General features: G+C 44.8%; 1 protein-coding gene across 4 annotated transcripts in view; it reads left to right on the top strand.

The window, feature by feature from the left end:
- IPO9 (importin 9) overlaps window positions 1-15,995 on the top strand; it is a 39,047-nt gene that overhangs the window by 19,158 nt on the left and 3,894 nt on the right. For all 4 annotated transcript variants that reach the window (XM_042015954.1, XM_042015956.1, XM_042015955.1 and 1 more), the window contains exons 8-20: window positions 223-323; window positions 1,624-1,682; window positions 2,175-2,326; window positions 3,364-3,462; window positions 3,599-3,705; window positions 4,875-5,014; window positions 6,627-6,786; window positions 7,785-8,011; window positions 8,209-8,357; window positions 9,213-9,341; window positions 10,580-10,855; window positions 12,451-12,617; window positions 14,608-14,741. In XM_042015954.1, coding sequence (XP_041871888.1) covers window positions 223-323; window positions 1,624-1,682; window positions 2,175-2,326; window positions 3,364-3,462; window positions 3,599-3,705; window positions 4,875-5,014; window positions 6,627-6,786; window positions 7,785-8,011; window positions 8,209-8,357; window positions 9,213-9,341; window positions 10,580-10,855; window positions 12,451-12,617; window positions 14,608-14,741 — 1,900 coding nt within the window. The remainder of the gene's footprint in view (window positions 1-222; window positions 324-1,623; window positions 1,683-2,174; window positions 2,327-3,363; window positions 3,463-3,598; window positions 3,706-4,874; window positions 5,015-6,626; window positions 6,787-7,784; window positions 8,012-8,208; window positions 8,358-9,212; window positions 9,342-10,579; window positions 10,856-12,450; window positions 12,618-14,607; window positions 14,742-15,995) is intronic.

The raw sequence follows: 15,995 nt of genomic DNA, 5'->3' as shown, positions 1-15,995 counted from the left end.
TGTGTTGTCCCTTTGCTTCCCTGCAAAAGAGGAAACACCGAGTGAGGTGTGTTGGTCAGTGTTTGAGCAAGAGGGGGGACTGTGAAGTCGGGAATGAGAGGAGACCTCAGTGAGAGGAAGACTTTGGATGATCTCAGTTGTTAATGAAACAGCAGCCTGTGATTTGAGTGTGTTGATGGCTTTCCCAGTTTCACTTTTGACTGATATTCTTTTTGGTTCCAGGCTGTGACAGCACTTGTGAAAAACTACCCAAAGCACATGATTTCATCAATGCAGCAGATCCTGCCCATCGTCTGGAACACCCTTACGGAAAGTGCTGCTTTATATCCTTGGTGGTGAATGGCTTTAACTGGAATCGAACGAGACAAACTCAGTCTCATGCCCAGTAATGATGTGGCTGCTGGAGAAGCACAATACATGGAGGGTTCTGCCCTGCCAGACAAACAGGATATTTCTGTTACTTCAGGAGGCACCATTAAGTTTCTTTTAGCTTATAATGTATGCTGACTGATGCAGGTGCCCATGATACAGTGGCTGTAGAACTGCCACGAGCTCTGCATTGTTTCTAGTACTTTTTGGTAAAAATTGTCTTCTTAAAAAGATGCTGGTCACAGTGTAAAGAGTTCAGGAGAAGAAAAACCAGCAGTACCCCTTGCTGCAGCAGAACTAATGGCTGATTGCACTTGCTGCAGAAGCTGATTTGCCATTTGAATTTTCAGTCATTGCTCCAGTGCACACCCAGCCGTGTCAGAGTGCTCTGTGGGTGCGTTGCCCAGGACTTGAAAACTGACGACTCAAATCTCTCCATATCGTTTTTTCAGACACTTGTTAAAATACAGTGGAAGGTGTCCCTGCCTATGGCAGGAAGATTGGAGCTATATGGTCTTTAAGATGCCTTCCAACCCAAACCATTTTGGGAATCTATGAAAGTACAAGAAGCCGTTTTTTGGATTTTTGATGGTGTATTTCTCCCTCTCCTGCCCTGACTCCTGCTACAGTCCTGCTGGTACCTGAGCTGACAAAACAGGCTTTTGTTTGCAAAAGCGGGGAGTCTTGTTCTTCCTTTCCTTGTGTTTGCTCTGGTACTTGTTGGATCTTCAGTTCACCATCCCCAAAGAAAACTCCTTCCCCTTTACTCCCACGTTAGTTTTCTGCCATTTCCCAGGGCTGGCACATGTGGAGAAGCTTGGTAGAAGCAGAGCCAACCTAAGGTAGGATGTTGGAGCACGGGCTGGCTCCTCACGCTTGGGCAGCAGTGAGGTGTTGAATTAGCTCACATCCCCTGGAAAGAGTGAGTTTAGGGGGTTCTGTTCTTGCAGAGTTAATATAAATGAAGTTTTGGGTTACCTTGGTGGGTTTGATCTAAGTTAAACAAATAATATGAAGGATGTGCTGAAGTGATGTGTGAGTTGGTCTGTGGAAAGTGATCTTTGAACTTGGACAGTGCACAAAGCCAGGAGCTCCTGGGGTGTTCTCTCTGTGAAGCACAGGACTCTGCACAAAATCAAAGGGTTTTTTAAGAACAAAACCTTCCCAAGTTATCGGGAACTTTAAGACAGAAGCCGATTAATTCCAAAATAGATGTTGTTCTTTAGAAAAAAGCATTTCCTTAACTCCATTCACTTATGTGAGAACAGAAGTAAATTACACAGAAGAGGTGGAGGATCCTGTGGATTCTGATGGTAAGAACTTGCACTTCACTTTGCTTTTTGCAGAGGAATGGAGTTACCTAAATATTGCTGTCAAAACAGTGACTGAAGCACTGTGGGAGATCGTGCTAAAGGTGCATTTATGATGTTAGAATGGTGTCCATCACTTCTTTGCAAATTACTTGTGATTGTGATCAGTGAAGCTGCACAATTTAAGTTTTCTAATGGCTCAAGGGGTGAGTTCAGCAACAATTTTGAGGTAAAAGCAGTGGGACAAAAGAAAATCAAGTAGGTCTTAGGTTGAGCTTTATAAATTTTAATGAGGGGTGTGTGGTGGGAAGAGAGCAGGAAGTGATGAGGTCAGAAATCCTCCTGGGGCTGCTGCTGCACTTGCTAGTCCAGGAGAATGAATAAATATCTGCTCAGACAAGCTAATAGTTTGTAGTTATTTTCACATCCATTTGTAGCTTTTTGTATGTTGGCATGTTCAGTCATGTTCCTTTTTGTTTTTTCCACTTTGTTCAGGTGAAGTTTTGGGCTTTGAAAATCTGGTGTTCAGCATATTTGAATTTGTTCATGCCTTGTTGGAAAACAACAAATTTAAGAGCACAGTGAAGAAGGCTCTGCCAGAGCTGATCTATTACATCCTGCTTTACATGCAGATCACAGAGGAGCAGGTGAGCATGTTTTGTGTTGTGTAGGAAACAAAAGAAATGAGAGATTTAAACCAGCAAGTGTCCTGGGAAGAGTTTCAGTGCATGGAAATCTAACAGGCTGTTCCATCGCTTTGCTGTGGCAGTGCTTAGAGATTCCAAAATGGTACAAGGTGAACAGTAAATCACAGATCACAGAAGAGGTTGGGTCAGAAGGGACTTTAAAGCCCATCTTGTTCCACCCCCTGCTATGGGCAGGGACACCTTCCCCTATCCCACATTGCTCCAAGCCCCGTCCAGCCTGGCCTTGGACACTTTCAGTGATGGGACATTCACAGCTTCTCTGGGCAATGTATCCAGTGTCTCAGCACCCTGTTGGGGGTTTCTTCTGTAATCTAAACCTACCATCTGTCAGTTTAAATTTGTTGCCCCTTGTCCTGGGGCCCTGGTTTTACCAGTGTTTCATTTTTAAGGCAATTATAAGGTCTCCCTGGAATCTTCTCCATGCTGAACAACCTCAGCTCTTTCAGGCTTTCTTTTTTCATTCTTCCATGATGCATTGTGCTGTGAAAATGAGGATTATCATGCTGAAAGGGATAAACAGGTTTCTGTGAGAGTGAAAATGTTGTGCTAGTAGGGTGAAATAATTTGTACTGAAATTCTACATGGCTCCTGGCCTCGCAAGCCTGACAGACATAATCTTTTAGTTTAGGTAGACATGCATAAAAACAAGCACTCTGTTAAAAGATTTATCTGCTTCTTCCACTTCCTCATCTAAAAATAAATCTGTATAGCGTTGATTCCAGGTCAGTCATTAGTTCTGTCAAACTGATCTCAAATGAGGGGCGGAAGAGCAAGATGAGCTCAGAACAAAGAGCATTTCTTCTTTTCAAAGTTTTCTCCAATGGAATAGAAGAAAAATCAGTTGAGGATGAGGACTTCTTATGGCAGGAAAAATTCTGAAAGTAGTTCTCCAAAACAGGTTACGGGGAACAGCAAAGCTGCCTTTTACCCATGGTGTCCTGAAGTCTCAGCTGCCCCCTCCTTTTTGTCTCCTCTAGATAAAAGTTTGGACTGCGAATCCACAGCAGTTTGTGGAGGATGAAGATGATGATACATTTTCCTACACAGTGAGAATTGCTGCACAGGATCTGCTGCTGGTATGAAATGTATTCCACGTTTAGATACTGAAATAGTAATGACAAGTATCAAACCTGGCTTCAGGAAGGGCATTTAGAGAAAAGGCCAACTTTTAACAGTCCATACAAATGAGTGTTGCCATTTCCTTCTGCACAGGCTGTGGCTGCTGATTTCCAGAATGAGAGTGCAACTGCTCTGGCTGCAGCAGCTACGAGGCATCTGCAGGAAGCTGAGCAGGCTAAAAACAGCGGCACTGAGCACTGGTGAGGGGCTGGGGTGGAGGGGACGGTGCTGGGGCAGGTGTCGAGCTCATCTGCAGCACTGGGTGCACCATGATTTAATCACATTTCATTTGTGACAATGCTTCTGATGGGCAAGGATGGAATTGGAGAGCTCTGATTAGAAGAAGCAAAAGGAAGTACAGCACTTCTTGAGCCAGATGATGAAATCTTCATGTGGAGTAATTTGGGCAGTTCCTAACACAATCTATCTGTGCCAAAGCTCCCTCCCTTCAGAGCTTGACATTCCTTAAAACATCTCATGGGAGACCATAATTAGTTATACAAAATCAGAAGAGAAATTTGCAATACTTCGTGTTCAGTTAATTGGGATAAAAATTGCAGGGAAAAAGTATTGAGAGATATATGTATAATTTATTTTTTTGACTTGATGTCAAGAAGAGAGGTGCTGTATGCAGATGTATGTGTTCAAGTTTAGAACTTCAGACTTGCAGTTTTTAATGTTTTTTGGGGATAGAAGAAGAAAACTCTGTTGCAGGAGTACCTAGTTGCTGGTCCACAGTGATTCTCTCCTGGTTTTACAGTGCATTGGTTCAGTGTTTGTGTTTAGTTTGAATGTTAGTGTCAGAGTAGCCTCTCTGATAATGAGCAACAATGGAATGGCTGCAAAATCAGCCATTCAGTCCCCATCTGCCTCAATTGTGAGAAGCTGTAAAGTAGGTTCTTGGCTTCACAAATAAAACCAAGGAGAGGTGGTATTTGCACATAGTTCTATATCATCATAATTAACAAAATGTCAATGCAAAATTAGATGTTTTTAAACCTTTAATATACTGAGTATCCCAGTGCTTATGCACACAAATAATGAAGACATGACTGGAACACAAACTTTCATGGAAGAGGCTCTTTTTTATTATGAGAACAAAATTGGAACAAGTAGTGGTTATTCCACCAATATTTTAGGAAGTGACTGAGAATGCTGCCTGTCCTGAGGGAGTTTCCAAGCCCGCATCTTGCAGTTTGTAAATGTTCATCTCTTTGAGGGCTTTTTAAAATTCTCTTTTGGGATCAAGGAAATAATTGTGGTAGCTTAGACCAAAAAATTACTTTTGGCTTCACTTCAGAATATGTATTTCTTTCTTGAGGTGATGATGGAGGAAAATATGCTCTTAAGCATCTGAACTATTTTGCAGGTGGAAAATACATGAAGCCTGTATGCTGGCCCTGGGCTCAGTCAAGTCTATAATTACAGACAGTGTGAAGAATGGGAGAATACACTTTGATATGCATGGCTTCCTGACAAATGTGGTCCTGGCAGACCTCAATCTTTCAGGTATGTGGGACCCCACATCCCTGGGGATAGCTGCTGGGTGCCAGACACTGGGAGTCTCTGATGAATCAGTCAGGTTGATGTGTGCATGTGGTATTGGGAAATGCAGTTGTGCACCTTGCTCATGTGAAAAAAGTCAATCTTGTGAGTTCCCACATGCTCCCAGTTGTAGTGTAAGTCCTTTGTCTGTGGGACTGTGCTTTCAGCTGGATGTCATTGTTGGCTGGATGCATGAGCCTGTAGGGCCTGGGGAGCTGGGTGGAAAATAGCTGTTCTGGTGTCTTGTGTCTGTGCCTGGGAAAGTCACCAGCAGTGTTTAACCGCCTTCAGAATTCCTGCTGCACCATATCATCCCATTTGTTTTATGCTGAGGCTGACACTAGTTGTGTAGCACATGAATTCAAATAATGCTCCCGGCTAAATGGGATTTTGTTATTGGGAACTCAGCAAGATTTTGCTCTCTGTGTTATCTTACATCAGTGTGCAGGAGAGTCAGAGGAATTGCAAATTAAAATTTTAGAAGTTTAAGGCAATGTGAGTATCATTGATGAGTCCACATTGAGTTGTGTCAGTGCAGAAAAAAAACAGATTCCTGGGTTCCTTTTTCATCAAAGAAACACTTGTTTAGCCCATTACAAAGAATGGTTTTTTCTTTTCTTTGTGTTAATTTTGAGTGAAGAACTAGTTTGCAATGCATGTAAGAAACCAACCCCAGCAATTTACATATATTTACATTCATTTACATGTGTGGCATTGGGTTGTAAATGAGCTACAGTTCTCTAGAAGGGCTCCCAGAGTCAGTGTGTTGATGGCTCTCCAAGGATATCCATTTAATGGTCAGTAATGGTACAGACAAAGAAATGTTGTATTTTATGATAGTGACTTAAAAAACAAAGCTCTTCTCTTGCTGTACATCTTGCACAGAGTGTTTTATGTCCTCATCTTAAAATTAGTACTTGCAGGAGCATAAATAATGGCAGTAAAGATGCTGAGGAACAGAGAGCATCATCACTTTGAGGCCAGCCTAGATAGGTAAGGAGATTCATAGTCTGAAAAGGCAGCAGGAGTAAGTGTGATAAAGATATATCATACCTTGGTGAGTGCAAGCAGGTGAGTGGATAATGAATGTCCACTGCTTCTGTGGTGCTGGTGAGCCACAGAATTCTGTTCTGTTACTACAGGGTGATGGCTGCAAACTAGGAATGTAATCCATGAAAGGTCCCTGGGTATGAGCTCTGTTACTCTAATTCTTCTCCCTAAGAAGCTGCTGTTTTCTGCAGCTGGGGACAGAATATTGAGCTGGATAAATGGGAATTTCTGGAAAAGCCTCTGTTCCCTTCCTTTGCTTTTGTTCAGTGATGAACAAATTAAAGTGTAAATAGTTGAGGGGAGGAGGTTTTTTAATAAATGAGAAATTATTCTTTGAAATAAATAAGAAAATAAGCTGTATTCTGCCTATGAACAAAAATTCTTTGTATGCCTGCACACTTGTCTTGTATGTCACATTTCAGTGTTTTCCTATTGGGATGACAAGATTTTAAATAATGGATGGAAGCAGCTGTGATTTCTCATAAAGCTTATTCTGAAGCCACTGGGGTTTTTTGTTTTGCTGCAGTGTCTCCTTTCCTCCTGGGCCGGGCCCTGTGGGCTGCCAGCCGTTTCACCGTGGCCATGTCTCCAGAGCTCATCCAGCAGTTCCTGCAAGCCACTGTCAGTGGATTGCACGAAACTCAGCCCCCCTCTGTCCGGATCTCTGCAGTCAGAGCCATCTGGGGGTAAGCAAACCCTGGGCTATTCCACAGCCCCAGGGACAGGAGTATAAATCACACTGATAAACTGGTTTGTTAAAACAGTATTTCTGTTGGGCTGTGGGAGGTTTTGCTTTGAATGAAATAGATGTCAGCCTAAAAAGTATAAACAAACAGGTTCAAAATAGAATAACTCTAATGAGGAATATGGAATTGAGATTCGAGGTTGGCTACAGTAAAGTGTTGTGATGGATATGGTCACAGGGAGGAGCAGCACTAGGTAGTGTTGGAAAGCACAGGGATGAAACCCAGATTACTCCTGTTAGGTCATAAAGGTGGCTGACATCATACAGGCCTATGGAGCCAATCACAGTAATAAGGAGTGTTTGGGGTTTGATTTTCTTAGCCCATTTTTGTCATAAGGAAGTTCTGCTGTACTGATTCTAAAGTAAAAAATGAACATTTGTGTAAAATCAAAAAAACGAGTCACAAAAAATCTGCTACTTGACTGTTCCCCACTCTACTCTTCCAAACAGCACTTTGTCTCTTATTTGCACTGAAATGTTAATGAATAAATAAAGTCAGAGACTTACAACTTAGTTATTCCTGAAATTGCTTTATCACCCCCCCAGTTCACTTGTAGAACATGGTAACAAAACACTTCGTAAGCAGTGTCTGTCCTGGACTTTCTTCCTTTTCTCCATCAATGGGCAGTTCTTAGGAGAGATCTGTCACTGAGGGGCAGTAGAAGCTTCTAACATCACTCGGCTCAACTCTGCTTGTGTGAACATCAGGGGTGGAATGAGGAGGGAAGACTTCTGGTGAGAGCTTTCCTCCTCCTTCCTGCTGAGCTGCTGGGAGGTCAGACAGTAGTGGACTGAAGGAGAGAAGTCCTAGAGGAGTGAACTCGGGGGATAAGAATGGACAGGATGAAACAACTCCTTATGTATTATCTAAAATGAAATATATTTAAGTTACTTCAATATATTAGGAATGTATTTTTGTATCACAAATTTCTTGTCTAGCTACTGTGACCAGCTGAAGATCTCCGAGAGCACCCATGTGTTGCAGCCTTTTCTTCCCAGCATTCTGGATGGCCTGATCCACTTGGCAACTCAGTTCAGCTCCGAGGTGCTGAACCTGGTGATGGAGACGCTGTGCATTGTGTGCACAGTGGACCCAGCGTTTACAGCCAGCATGGAGAACAAGATCTGCCCCTTCACCATTGCAATATTCCTCAAGTACAGTAACGGTATGCATTCCACTTACATTCCCAAAGCACGCTTGGTTTTGCTGTTGAATCCTGCTGCTGAAAACTGAATCAATGGTCATTGAAGGAACACTGATTCCCGTGGCAGAGGGGAAACTTGCTGCTTTTCCCAGCCAAAATAGTGGTGGCAAAAATTGAGATATGTGTGTGTTTTAGTAAATGGTGCTTTCTCTCTCCAGATCCTGTCGTTGCTTCTCTTGCCCAGGATATTTTTAAGGAGCTAGCTCAAATAGAAGCCTGCCAGGGTCCAATGCAGATGAGGCTGATCCCAACCCTTGTCAGCATCATGCAGGCCCCAGCTGACAAGATCCCAGCGGGGCTGTGTGCAGTAAGTGCTTCAGTGGGGCATGGCCTGGGCTGGAGATGTTCCCTGTTCTGTAACACCCAGGGTGGCTGCTCTGCAAAGGGCAGAAAGGCTGCTGTGGACATGCTTTGGAGTGATGGCTTCCGTCATTGGGGGAGGTTTCTCTGTGGAAAAAAGGCAAACTGCAGGTGCAGGAAGATGCTTCCAAAAGTTGGCTTTAAACTGCTCCACTGGCCTTCTTCCAGTGTCCACAGCATCAGTCATCCCCAGTCATTTTGCTGTGACATTGCCATCTTTCAGCAGGAACAGTCTCCTCTCCCAGCAGCTACACAACTTTTCCTTGCGCTGCTTCCTAAGGCTTTTTCTGATTTATGCATCACATATTCATGAATTGGAGATAAATTATACAGGTGCCCTAATAAAAGATGAGGCACTGACTGTGTAGAATGGTTGTGTGGAATTAAACCCATAAACATCCATATCAATATGCATATAATCTGTTAATTGGTATGACTGTAACAATTGCTTATAGGTAATTAAAATAAATTTAAATCAATATAACCAAAATGGAACGAGTCAGCTAGAACAGTTCTCTGGCTGTTCTGATTTGTATGCATCTGTTTGCCATGTTTGAGTGGTGACACTGCTTTTAATGTTGGAACTGTCTTGGGAACTTCTACAGCTCACACCAGTGATGCTTGGGTGTGTGACTCCGGGGCCCTCGCATTTAAAAATTATTCTAGACTGTGAGTTCAGAGTGTGGTTGCAGCAGTGGCCACATCCCTGCAGTTCACACCTTTGATGTTTGCAGCAGGGGTGGGTAGTGCTGACTTCATGTTCTGTGGCTGCTGCTGTGACAGTTTTGTGTTTTCCTTTCAGACTTCTATTGATATACTGACCACAGTTGTGAGGAATACAAAACCCCCTCTGTCCCAGCTCCTCATCTGCCAGGCATTCCCTGCAGTGGCACAGTGCAGCCTGAACACAGATGACAATGCTACAATGCAGGTACCCCTGTGGGGAGGGGGAGGCAGGTAACACTGTGGGGAGGGGGAGGATTGTGGGGCTGTGCCAGTCCAAGAGAGGTGACAGCCTTTGAGGGAGCCCAGGCTGTGCCTGCCAGTTGCTGTTTCAGCACTCCCCTGGAGCCTCTGCCACCTCCAGTTTACCATGAAAGTACTGTTGTTCAGGGCCTGTAGTGATTTTTCCTGATCATTCCTGAATGTGGAGAACTACAGTGAGAAAGGCAGCAGCCTGGATGTTTTTTCTATTTTAGTGCATTGGAGCATGTTAAAAAACCAACCAAACAAAGCCCAGTAACACAAAAAAAAAAACAAACCCAAACAACCAAACAAACCTATAATGCTTTTCTTCCCCCATTTCTCACACCTGGGAATGGCAGGGGCTATCTTCAGGCACATTCACAGGCACAGGGCAGCAAAAGTCCTCCCCCTCCTCCTCTAGCAGCTTTCTGCTGTACTCATTTAAGATTACATTTAAGGGGAAGGCAGACTTCTTTTTGATTGAGCCAGGATGGAGGGAAAGCAGGGAATCATCTCCAGCATCAGTACTGCCTGAGCTGTGCTTACTGGCAGGCTTGGCTGTGGCCTGATGTCTTTGGAGTATCTAGCAAGAAGGAAAAAGCATCAGAGGCTAGAAGTGCAGGGAGCCTTTTCATTCCAGCTCCTAGCTGGCACATGAATAACAAGGCTGGTTTCAATCCTTACATAGGGAGTTCCATAGTGGCAGCTACTCTTTGCCATGTGAATACAGACCATGGGAATACGGTCTTTCCCTAAACAAGAGACCAGTAAGAATAGGCTGGAGAGCAGCAAGGAGAGATTGTAGACCTGCACATTGATTGCTTTGCTGGATCTTTGTGCTAAGAAGAATTCAAAAAGACTGCAGCTCAGCTGCTGGTCTGTGTTTTGTTCATGCCACACTTCTGTGTCTTCATCTCTCACTTGTTAAAACCTCTTTGAATTTTTTAGGTACAAGACTGGCACAAAACTGCAGCTACTTGAGGTTGTTGTTGTATTTATTAGTTATCTTGATTGCTGCTGATTGGGCACTGAAGAGTTGTGTATTTGATAATGAGCTGAAGTCTACAGAAATTACTTGTGAATCTTTTATGGGTCCCACCAGTTTTCCCCTTGTTTTCATCTTGGTTCAGGGTGGTTTTGGGATGGTGAAGGGGATGTCTGCCTGTGCCTGCCCATTCCCTTACCCACTGCTTGTCTCTGTAGAACGGCGGCGAGTGCCTGCGCGCGTACGTGTCAGTGGCGCTGGAGCAGATCGCGCAGTGGCACGATGAGCAGGGTCACAACGGGCTCTGGTACGTGATGCAGGTTGTCAGTCAGCTCCTGGACCCACGGACCTCGGAGTTCACCGCTGCCTTTGTGGGCAGGCTGGTCTCCACTTTAATTTCAAAAGCCGGGAGTGAGCTGGGAGAGAATCTGGACCAGATCCTCAGAGCGATCCTGAGTAAAATGCAGCAAGCGGAGACGCTCAGTGTGATGCAGGTGAGCAGGCTGGGCACCCAGGAGAGTGAGGAGAAGCACCAGGAGAAGAAATTATCATCATTTTCTTTCATTTCGTGCCTGATTATTTTTGGCTCGTGCAATTGGAGGGTCTGTGTATCCTCTTGAAGTAGTCAGGAAAATGCCTGCTCTGATCAGAGAATCATGGAATCTCCTGAGTCAGAAGGGACCCAAAAGAATCATTGAGTCCAACTCGTGGCCCTGCACAGGACACCCCAACGATCCCACTCTGTCCTAACACTCCTTGAACTCTGACAGCTTTGGGGGCATGACCATTCCCTGGGGAGCCTGTTCAGTGCCCCAGCACCCTCTGGGAGAAGAACCTTTTCCTAATACCCAACCTAACCCTCCTGTGACACAGCTCCATGCTGTTCCTCAGGTCTGAAACTTTTTGTTGTCAGGTTATAGGGTAAGCAAGGTTCTCGCAGGTAAGCTGTAATGCACCTTCAGTAGTCCCTCATGCCCTTGTACTTGCAAACCTCCTTTGGAGAGATAGGAGTTGCCTCAGTAGGAATGTTATGACAAAGGCAGCATGTCTTTTTGAGTGGATTTATTCTGTGTTACAAGGATAAATGCCTGGGACTTGAGACAAGGTGAGCTTTTGGTGGATGGGAGGCGTAGTTGGCCTGAGTGAGGTGAGAGACCAGACAAAGAGCTTCACCATCTCTTCTAGCCTTGACCTACTTGTAGTGGCACAGTTTTCTGGAATGATTTTTTCCCAGTGGTCCTCATTCTCTCTCCTGTCTTTTTTTGTCTGTGCCCTCAATGTAAAGCAGCTCGTGCTGACTGCCCTGGTTCCTCAGTAGCAGCTGGGGGAAGACGTTTTGCTGGCACTGCTGAGCAAGATCCCATCTCTGCTCCCAGTGCAGCACTCAGCTGAGCTTCACTCTGCTCTAACCATCTTGTCTTACTTCTCTGATTTTTGAATGTGCAATTTTCAAGCCATCATATGGTGCCACAGCAACCATTCCAATGTCAGCAGATCTCACTTGCTTTAGGATTTTTTACCCCTGGATACACCGATGATTGTTAACTGTTTGGAATGGCTCTCACTTTGCTTGTTTTTGGATTATAAAGATATGGAAGTTTAAATCTGAAGCAGTCCCATGCAGCCCTTGTAGCCAAGAATTTTGCAATGCTGGATCTCTTCCCTGTGTTAGTCTGGAAGATGGGCCTCTGGAGATGGGCAGCTTTTCCCTGAGGAAGGCTGCAGAGATGCCCTCAGACTGGGAGACTGATGTTTAGACATACACAGCAAATGAGTTCTGCCCCTGGTCTTTAGGAGTCAGACTGTAAAACTGCATCTTGTAACGAAACCTTTTCAAAAGTTGTAGTTCTTTCCCTAAAATCATGTTCAAAATGCATTCAGAATTGGGAAGGTGCTGTTGAGTGATATGATGGTGTTTATTGCCTGCATTTGTAGCACAGTGTTTTGCAGCTGGTTGTACTTTCCCTTCCTCCCAGGGCTGGTAAGCACAGCCTTCACTCCTGCAGGGAGCCCAGCTCCTTAAATATTTGATAAAACATTTCCAGCTATTGAATTATGTACAGCTAACACTGCCTTTCTCCTCCTGCAGTCCCTGATCATGGTGTTTGCTCACTTGGTTCACTCACAACTGGAGCCACTCCTGGAATTCCTGTGTAGCCTGCCCGGCCCCACTGGCAAGCCCGCCTTGGAGTTTGTGATGGCCGAGTGGATGAGCCGGCAGCACCTCTTCTATGGGCAGTATGAAGGCAAAGTCAGGTGGGATCCCCAGATACACCTGTGCTGCTGCCCTCATCCCATTGCCACTCAGTGCTGGGCATAGGGAAGGAGGGACCTGGCTCAGATGGGAGCAGTGTTGGGCAGAATTGCTGCTCCCTGCGCTGTCAGTTCTGCTCAGGAGAGCTGTGGTAACTGGAGCAAGCTCTGATCTTCCTCATCAGTGCTCTTCCTGCTGCCTCGTGTGCCTGTGCTGGAACAGAGAGACATGAGGGGGAAGGGGGTGTCTCCTGCAAATACAGGGCTGCTTTTGAGATTGAACTTCTGTGAATGGGATGAAAAGAGCTTCCACACATGGAATTGCCTTTGTAGACTACTGTAGAGTTCCGGGGTGTTGTAGAGGGTTTCCTAAAAGAATCTAGCGATTTCTTGATTTCTTGATCTATTAAAAGTCAATCAAGAAATCAATTGCTACAGTTTTCTCTCCCTTTTGCTGTAGGAGCACGTTTATGTTCTGGTGGAGGCTGAGTGCTGCATTCCAAAGCATGAGATGCTTTGTATTCATTTAAATTTTGTCACAGCTGCTGTATTAGATTTTTCTGGAAATGTGAAGCCTCACAGACCACTCTTAGGGGTCTCACCAGCTGTTAACTCATTTGTTAGTGTGTGTTGTTTTGTTATTGTTATGGGCAGTCAAATAGCCTGTGAAATAAATAATGAGAAAAAGCAGGTTCAAAATGGAAGTTAGTGAATAATCTTGAAGAACAAGCAGCAGGTTTGGGGATCCAGTGCTCTTTTTGGTCACGCTTTGTCGGTTTCATCCCTAAGCCTGGTGGTTTATCTCCATTTTGACAGTGCAGGCCTGTCTGCAGGATCCCCTGAGGCTTATGGCACAGGGAAAAGCCAAGGCTGACCAGGAGAACAAGGTTAAAGGTGATTGTTTAGAGCTGTGTTGTCCAGGATGAGAGCTGTTTGTGTACAGGCAGTGTAACAGGGCTCCACGCTGTATTAAGTGCTTGGATCTGGTTGGTTGTGGTGACACAACACAAGCATTAGTAAATGCTTGGTGTTTCTGTGTCCTGAGGAAAAGCAGGGCCTGCTCCGAGGAGCCTCTTGTTCAGGGTTAGTAGAAGGACCCTGAAGGCAGCTGATGCCTCCTGTGTGCACAGTCCCCATCCACTGAGGGCAGGTTGAAGTAGTGGCTGTTAGGGCTTGGTGAAATGATGGGATAACTTTGGGCAGCTTGGGGTGGCAGGTGAGACCTGGGTCCAAACCAGCAGAAGTCAGAGTCATGGTGTGGGAGAGAGAGAGGGTGAGAAGTGAAAGCACAAAAAGAGTTCAGTTCCACGGAGCTCCCAGACTTCAGTTTGAGATTTGTGGAGCCAGGAGAGAGAGGTTTGGGGGTGCCAAGCGTAGATTTGCAGTCTTGACCTGTAGTCAGCATCATCCTCAATGTGCTTGAAAACAGCCTGGAACTGGAGAAGGTTTGAAAGTGTAGAGTAGAAATGTAAGCATCAGAGATGGAAAGAACATGTAAAGGAGAGGAGCAAGCTGGAAGGTCTGAGTGTAGCAGAGCCACGAAGGACCAGAAGTGAAAATAAGCATTGAGGCTGGAGAAAGGGAGCAGATCACTGCTGCAGATCAGCCAAATTACTGCTTTCTTGCCACTGCTTTCCTCTTAATTCTGTCTTCATGTGCACGTGGTGCTGCAGGGGCACGTTTAACCTGGTGGCCCTTCTGAACTGGGGAAACCTTTAATGTATGGATGGATGTCTCTACTGTTGGTGGTGCTTAATCCAAAGCTTGACCAGTTCCCAGCTTGCTGTGCAGGTCAGGAGATGAGTCCAGTTTCAGATGCTGACATAAAACAGGAGACATGGGAAAATTCTGTGATGCTTGTTCTTGGCAAAGATGTAGAAGAAAGGGCATCTGGGTGTCTGCTGTGGGATGTGTTCCCTGTTAGAAAGGGGCTATGAAAGCCAGACAGTTCAGGGAAATTCCCATCTGTAATTTTCCTATTCTCTGCTCCCAGCTCTGTAGCATTGTGCAAACTCCTGCAGTATGGCATCAACACAGATGACAAGAGACTTCAGGACATTAGGGTGAAGGGAGAAGAAATATTTAATATGGATGAGGGAATTCGGACACGATCCAAATCGGCCAAAAGTGAGTAATCATTTTGCTGGGTTTAACAGGGTTTTTTTCTGTAAGTAGATGCTATGAAAGGCCTTAAATAGGTCTGGCAGATAACACAGAGCTGTGGGAGATAGTTCTTGCAGAAGGTGCATGTTGGTTTTTAGAGCTAATCCATACATCATGTACTTAATATATGTTATTTACCTTCATTCTGCCAAAGACTGATTTGGAAGGCTCCTGATGTCTGATTTAATATAACTGGATGGGGTAATTATTGGGATGGGGAGTTCTTCACTGCTATTTTGCATCACGAGACAGAATTGATGTTTCTGGATGCCTGATAGCTTCTCTGAAAGGAAAGTGTCTTTAGTGCATGCAGAGATTTAAAAGAAAGGGTTGTCTTTGTCAATGAGACACGTTCACAAAAAGCAATGATTCAACAAGTTAGAGATTGCTTTTAAGGAAAACTTGACCAGTCTCCTGCATAAGACTTGTCTTGTTTTTAATAGGTTGAACCCAAAGTCTTTGACTGGAGATTGCTGTTGAGGTTAATCTTTTAAATCAGAGAGAGCAGAGCCCTGGGCAGTTTTTCCTGAGGACTGAGCTCCTGGGGGAGGACACTTGGGGGCTGCTGTCCTCAGCCATCAGTCAGACCTTGGTCCTGCCACTTGCCGTGCTAGAGCTCATGTGTGACCAGTGGTGGGATGGGATGTGGTGGCTGTACAGATCCAAACTGGGAGCCTGTCCAGGCAGTCAGTGCTCCTTGAGCCTTCAGCTGCCATGGGCTTGAGATTTGGAGTGATGTAGGGAAGGGCTAAGGTGACAACTAAGGAGATAAATAGGGGCAAGCACTAGGGAGTTCAAGAGGTAAGTGCTGGTCACAAATCACTTGCCACCTAATTATTCTTGGCTTAAAAAAACCAAACCAACGAATTCTGATGTCTGGTCAGACAGAAAAATGGCAACTACCAGCATTTGCATTAAACAAAGATTGATACTAGTATCAGTAAGAGCTAAAACTAATGCTCCCAGATTCTTTATTTGATAGGATCTTTACTTCTGTAATTAAGGACAAATACACTGTCTAGCTATCCCTGTGGAATAGTTCTGCAGGGACACAGCTAAGGAAAAGTTGGATCTTACATTGCCTCAGAAGGGGCAGAGCCATGCCTGGGAGTACTGTGCTGCTCATTTACGTGAAAGCATTGGTGGATGTGCAAATGTACTTCAGGAAAGAAAGGTTGGCTCCAGATGACTCCATTAAGCAGCCTGCAGGAGGAGAGT

The sequence above is a fragment of the Corvus kubaryi genome, unplaced genomic scaffold, assembly GCF_017639235.1.
Source record: "Corvus kubaryi isolate FWS band 111438036 unplaced genomic scaffold, C.kubaryi_AGA036_p1.0 split3-37355, whole genome shotgun sequence".
NCBI classification, from domain to species: Eukaryota; Metazoa; Chordata; class Aves; order Passeriformes; family Corvidae; genus Corvus; species Corvus kubaryi.
Note: the sequence above shows the minus strand (reverse complement) of the source record. Positions and strands in the feature narration are given on the sequence as shown.